Source organism: Chrysochloris asiatica, unplaced genomic scaffold (assembly GCF_000296735.1).
Source record: "Chrysochloris asiatica unplaced genomic scaffold, ChrAsi1.0 scaffold00121, whole genome shotgun sequence".
Lineage (NCBI taxonomy): Eukaryota > Metazoa > Chordata > Mammalia > Afrosoricida > Chrysochloridae > Chrysochloris > Chrysochloris asiatica.
The window spans coordinates 976,647-983,154 of NW_006408639.1; the positions used below are offsets into that span (position 1 = coordinate 976,647).

Below are 6,508 nucleotides of genomic sequence, written 5' to 3' on the forward strand. Positions count from 1 at the left end.
TCTTTCTCCCGCGGAGCGGCTGGTAGTTTCGAACCACTGACCTTAAGGTTCGCAGCCCGATTTGTAACCACTACACTACCAGAGCTCCATAGCAACCTTTAACAGGGTTTCCGAGGCTCTAAATCTTTACAGGAGCAGAAAGCCTTATCTTTCTCCCGCAGAGCCGCTGGTAGTTTCGAACTGCTGACCTTGTGGTTCACAGCCTGATTCGTAACCACTACACTACCAGAGCTCCTTATGGGTTAGGTTAGATGCTGTCAAATCAGTTCTGACTCACAGCAGCCCTGTGCACAGCAGAACAAAACACTGCCCAGTCCTGCGCTATCCTCAGAATTGTTAATCTTAAACCCATTGCTGTTGTCACTGTACCAATCCATCTCCTTGGAGGTTTCCCTATCTATGTACATAGATACATACAGAATCACATTATACATGCATACACACATCGTTCATGCATACATATGTTTTCAGAAAGATTAAATGCCATATGATTTTAGCCCTCTTACCTTGAAACAATCTGAGACTCTTCTTTTCTGTTTTATAGCGAATTCGATCAAGGAAAGAAAACCGAGACTGCTGTTGCCTCCCATGGAGAGTGACGGTCAGTCCTCAGTCATCATCCTCAAAGGGGAAACCCTACTGCTGGAGTGCTTTGCTGAAGGCCTGTGAGTATACGCGTGTTCATGACTTGGCTGGGCCCCTGGTATAAAGAATAAGACAATAAGGCATCGGTTATGAGTGTACCTGTGCACCCATTTAAAAATTACCTCTTGCCAAAAAATATCTTGAGACTACATTTCTGGAAGTGATTTGTCCTTCCCTCTGTAGACTGGGAGTGTAGGCTGGGACTGAGGTTGATTTATAATTAGATTCCTCTTTCAGTCTATGACAGTGCCATTGGAGGAGACAAAAAACATTCTCCTGAGCTTATTAGGGGGATACCATTCATAGGGCACAAGGCTGTTTGGGGTCAGCCCATTGCTTATTGCTGAGGGATTTTTCTGTGTGTCATGTTATCTTGTTATGCTTCCACTTGCTGTGTTACTTGCTGGCTCCCTTTCAGGTTTCAATAAAATATCCATATCTTAAAATATCCATATCTTATTCTACCATCCATTGCATACAAGGAGGTCCAGGCTGTGTCATGTATGAAAGTGTTTGCTTTCAAAGTATACATCATCTTAACTTTCTTCACATCTGAAAAAGCAATTTGCTTTTTCAAATATCCCAAGAAAGGCCTAAAGGACTTCCACTTGCTCACCTTTTGAAACTGTTACATTTACCATAAGTCCAATAAGCATGGACCTTCTGATTTTGCATTTGGTCTCACCTACACACTGAACTATAAGGTCAGTTTGAACCACAAGACTGTGGTTCAAACTCATTAGCCACTCCTTGGAAACCCTACACAGCGTTGCTATGATTTGAAATCAACTTTAGATATTTAGCAACAACATTTTTTTTTTTTACTACCACGTATCTATTTACACCCTCGGAAACCCTGTACAGGGTCGCTATGGGTCAGAACCGACTCGATGGCACTTAACAACAACAACAACAATCTATCCCTATAGTGGGTGTATCATAGGTTAATGTGTTCTGGAATCCTGATGTTTCGCTGTAGGATAAACACTCAACCACAAGGTCAGTTTGAACAGTAAGGTCAGTGGTTAACTATGAGTCAAAATTGACTTGATGGCACTTAACAACAACATTAACTTTCTCAGCACCTAACGTTTACTTTTCTAAACCCTATCTTTTTTAAAGTTAAAGGCTTCTTTTTGCAGGAATCTAGATAGACAGGTTTGTTGTTGTTAAGTGCTATCAAGTTGGTTCCGACTCACAGTGACCCTGTGTATGATTTCCACAGAACAGTGGGTGACTTTGAACAATGACCTTGCAATTCAAACTGACCTTGAGGTTGAGTGCTTATCCATGACTTCATATAGTGAGGTATGACTGGAAAATGTCTAAATCATATCCATGCAAATAATTCAGTAGATTCTGAACTACTGATTTTAAATTGCATCAGGAAGGAAAGAGCAAGTTTTAATCTTCATTTGACAAGCATTAAGCTTTGGAAATTCCTTTCTATCTAGCAAGACTATCCACATTGTTATCTGTCTTAAACACCTTGTGTCACGCTGTAGGATCACCACTGGAGTGAGAACCACAAGGTAGGCAGTTCAAACCCAGCAGCTCCTCCTAGGGAAACGTATGCAGGGTCAACTATGAGTTGGAACCAACTCAGTGGCACTTAACAACAACAATTGATGTGAGTTAGCTATGCCATTGCATGGACTCTGTATAGGAAATGTCTCTGTATTATTTTAGAAGATGAAAGGCCTCAGAGTCCATGGGAAGTATGATGGTAGTCACCTGTTCTGTTGGTCTTATTTATTTAAGTGTTTAAAATTAAGTTTTCAGGGTTTATTGCTATTCTGGGTTGACTGTTTCCACAGGATGAAAATTTCAGTAATTCTCTTTTTCCTGTTTCCAATTAATGCCTCATTTGCCTTTTGACTTAGTTGTCAACTTCAAGGCTTGTCCTCAGAATAATGGAAATATTTCTTACATGTGCCTTTTAGAAAATGAAATGTCATGAAGCAATATATAAAAAAGAAAGTGAAATTAAAAATGTGCTGTCCTTGGTATGAAGGTTTCTGAAGCATTATCGTAAGAATTCTCATCTGAAGTGATTTCTTCTCACTCGTACTAAGTCTGCATTGGATAATCCATGTATCCTCTCTGAGTTAAAGGGGATACATTTGTATAAAAGTACTTTTTTTTTTTTTTTTAATTGTCTTGGAGACATTTTTAAAATTAAATATTGGGTACAATAAAAAATAATGTACCTATGATGGATTATGCTCTAATTACATGTCAGGTGCTACATTTTGTATTTTGTATACATTAGCTCATTTTTTCCCTCACCACTTTTCATAACTATGATAATTCACACTGCAGATTCAGTAAATGAAGATCAGCCAATTTAATTCATTTCTCCAAACATAATGTAAGTTGCAGCTGAGATGCCATCCTTCCTGTCCCCATAACCCTAAACTACCTCCAAATTTCACTATGCCAGTAATTTTTTTTAACCAAAGGAGCTATTCAATTCAGTTAGGTGGGGAAAAAGAAAACAAGGAAGGAAGGAATGAATGAAAAAAAAGAGTGGTATTACCTCTGAATATATAGATGTGGTGTATAACAGATATTTCAGTAGATGATTAGTAATAATGAGACTATAGGTAACATATTTTCATGTTGTTTTCATGGTATTTTCAATAACCTCATATGCATGCAAAACTGGACAGTGAATAAGGAAGACTGTAGAATTGATGTTTTTGAGTTATGGAGTTGGAGGAGAATATTGAAAGTGCCATGGGCTGCCAATAGAACCAGTAGATCTGTGTTGGAAGAAGTGCAGCCAGAGAGCTCCTTGGAGGCCAAGATGGCCAAACTTTGTCTCTCATGCTTCAGACATATTGTCAGGAGGGACCAGTCGCTGGAGAAGGACATCATGGTTGGTAAGGTGGAGAGTCAGAGAAAAAGAGGAAGACTCCCAGAGAGATGGATTGGCAAAGTGGCAGCATCAATGGACTCAAGTGTGGCAACAATAGTGAGGTGGGCCCAGGATCGGACAGTGTTCGATTCTGCTGTGCATAAGGTCACTATGAGTCGGTACTGACTCGATGGCAACTAACAACAAGGTAACATATTAATATTATCGATTTAATATTTAAAATCATAAGTGAAGAACATGCTCAGTGTTTCTCAAGCCAAGGGAACTGATGAAAAAATTCAAGCCTCAACTTTTGTTATTGAAGTATTCCCTTGACAAATTATTGAATGATGCAGAAAACATAAAAACTAGAAGGAAGGAACACACAGAGTTATTGTACCAAAAGGAAATGGCTGATGTTCAACCATTTTAAGAGGGAGCATATGATCAAGAGCCAATGATACTGAAGGAAGAAGTCCAAGGTGTATCAAAGGAATTGGCAAAGAACAAGGCACCGGGAATTGATGGAATGAAAATTGAAAAATTTCAACAAAGTGAGGCAGCACAGGAGGCACTAACTCATCTATGCCAAGAAATTTGGAAGATAACTATATGATGAACTGATTGGCAGAGATCCGTATTTGTGCCCATTCCAAAAAGAAGTGACCCAATGGAATGTGGAAATCATTGGACAATATTTTTGATATCCCACGCAAGTGAAGTTTTACTAAAGGTAATACAAAAACGGCTGCAAGCATACATTGACAAAGAACTTCCAGAGGTTGAAGCCAGATTCAGAAGGATTCATGGGATGAGGGATATCATTGCTGATGTCCAATGGATCTTGGCTGAAAGCAGAGACTATCAGAAAGATGTTTACCTGTGCTTTATTTACTAAGCAAAGGCCTTCAATTGCATGGATCATGACAAACTATGGACAACAATGTGAAGTATGAGTATTCCTGAACACTTAATTGTACTCATAAGGAACCTGAAAATAGACCAAGAGGCAGTTGTTCAAACAGAACATGGGAACACTGAGTGGTTTAAAACTAAGAAACGTGTGTGAAAGGGTTGTATTCTTTCACCATACTTATTCAACCTATATGTTGAACAAATAATCTGAGAAGCTGGGTTCTATGAAGAAAAACATGGCATCAGGATTGGAGGAAGACTCATTACAACCTGCGATATGTGGATGATACAACCTAGCTTGCTGAAAGTGAAGAGGACTTAAAATACTTATTGATGAAGATCAAAGAGCACAGCCTTCAGTGTGGATTGCATCTTAATGTAAAGAAAACAAATATCCTCACCACTGGACCAATAAACAACATTGTTATCAATGGAGAATAGATTGAAGTTGTCAAAGACTTCATTTTTCTTGGATCAACCATCAGCACTCATGGAAACAGCAGCCAAGAAATCAAACAACATATTGCATTAGACAAATGTGCTGCGCAAGTCCTTTTTAAAGAGTTGAAGAGAAAAGATGTCAGCTTGAGGACTAAGTACACCTGACCCAAGCCATGGTATTTTCAGTAACCTCATATGTATATGAAAGTTGGACAGTGAATAAGGAAGATCATGTAATTGATGCCTTTGAGTTATGGTGTTAGAGGAGAATACTGAAAGTGCCATGGGCTGCCAAAAGAACCAACATATCTGTGTTGGAAGAAGTGCACCCAGAGTGTTCCTTGGAGGCCAGGATGGCCAGACTCCATCTCTCATACTTTGGACATATTGTCAGGAGGGACTTGTCACTGTAGAAGGATATCTTGTTTGATAAGGTGGAGGCTCAGAGAAAAAGAGGAAGACCCCTGGTGAGATAGATTGGCAAAGTGCCAGCGTTAATGGGTTCAAGCATGGCAATAATTCTGAGGTTAGCCCAGAACCGGGCAGTGTTTCCTTCTGTTGTGCATAGTCTCACTATGAGTTAGTACACACTCGATGACACCTCACAACAACATTTAATATTAATATTAAAAACAATGGAGTTTTTACAGGCAACACCTATGTGAGGGATCTGTAAATTCTGTGAGTAGGTAGTAAGTATAATGGTCAAAATACATTTTGAATATCATTCAGAAAAGTAAGGTGTTCACACTCGAAAGGAAGAAAATGAGCTCATTCATGCACCATTCCACTCTCATTCCAACATTACTGCCATCCAGTCAATTCCAACCCATAGCAACCCAGTAGGATAGGGTAGAACTAACTGTCCCTTAAGGGTTTTGAGAGTACAGATCTTTATAGGAGCATACAATCTCATATATCTCCGATGAAGTGCCTGGTGGGTTTGAACTGCTGACCTAGTAGTTGGCTACTCAATGTTTAACCACTGTGACACCAGGGTTAATACTCTGTTCATACTCAACACTAATCTGCCCTGCTCAAAATGTGTTTCCTCTCTTCTGCAAACTCAGGAGTTCAATCTATGTATGATTCTTTTGCCACATACTATATTGTAGCCAAAAAAAAGGTCAAGAGCTGAATTAAAATTTGAGATCATGAGATAGTTCACATTTGAGTATAAATATGGAATAAGCAATATGTTATCCCTCAACTCTTCATTTCTCAAAAACTATTATTAAAAGATGTTTTGAAAAAATTGGCAAGAATTTTGTTGCAAATTATTATAATTGTGCAGACATCTTCCTAAATAAAATTTTATCTCAGATTACCTTAATAATTAACATGCAATTTGTTTATTCTCTCAAGTAATATATATTACAGGAGTCCTGGTGTGGCGCTGTGGGCTAATGCGTCAGACTGCAAAGTTGTTTGAACTGTAATGTCAGTGGTTCAAGCTCAACCAGCTGCTCCTTGGAAACCCTATACAGGGTCGCTATGGGTCAGAAGACTCGACAGCGCTTAACAACAGCAACAACAATATATATTACAGAATTAGATCCGTTTTCAAAGGCTGTCGTTCAACAAACAAACAGAAACATCAGAAAGTGAGATGCAGGCACTGTTAAAGCATGTTGTTGTTTCTGAGCA

The 6,508-nt window shown here is 39.0% G+C and overlaps 1 protein-coding gene across 3 annotated transcripts in view; it reads left to right on the forward strand.

Annotated features, from left to right (window-relative positions):
- Positions 1-6,508, forward strand: part of CHL1 (cell adhesion molecule L1-like) — a 152,467-nt gene that overhangs the window by 52,513 nt on the left and 93,446 nt on the right. For all 3 annotated transcript variants that reach the window (XM_006868655.1, XM_006868657.1, XM_006868656.1), the window contains one exon: positions 545-665. In XM_006868655.1, coding sequence (XP_006868717.1) covers positions 545-665 — 121 coding nt within the window. The remainder of the gene's footprint in view (positions 1-544; positions 666-6,508) is intronic.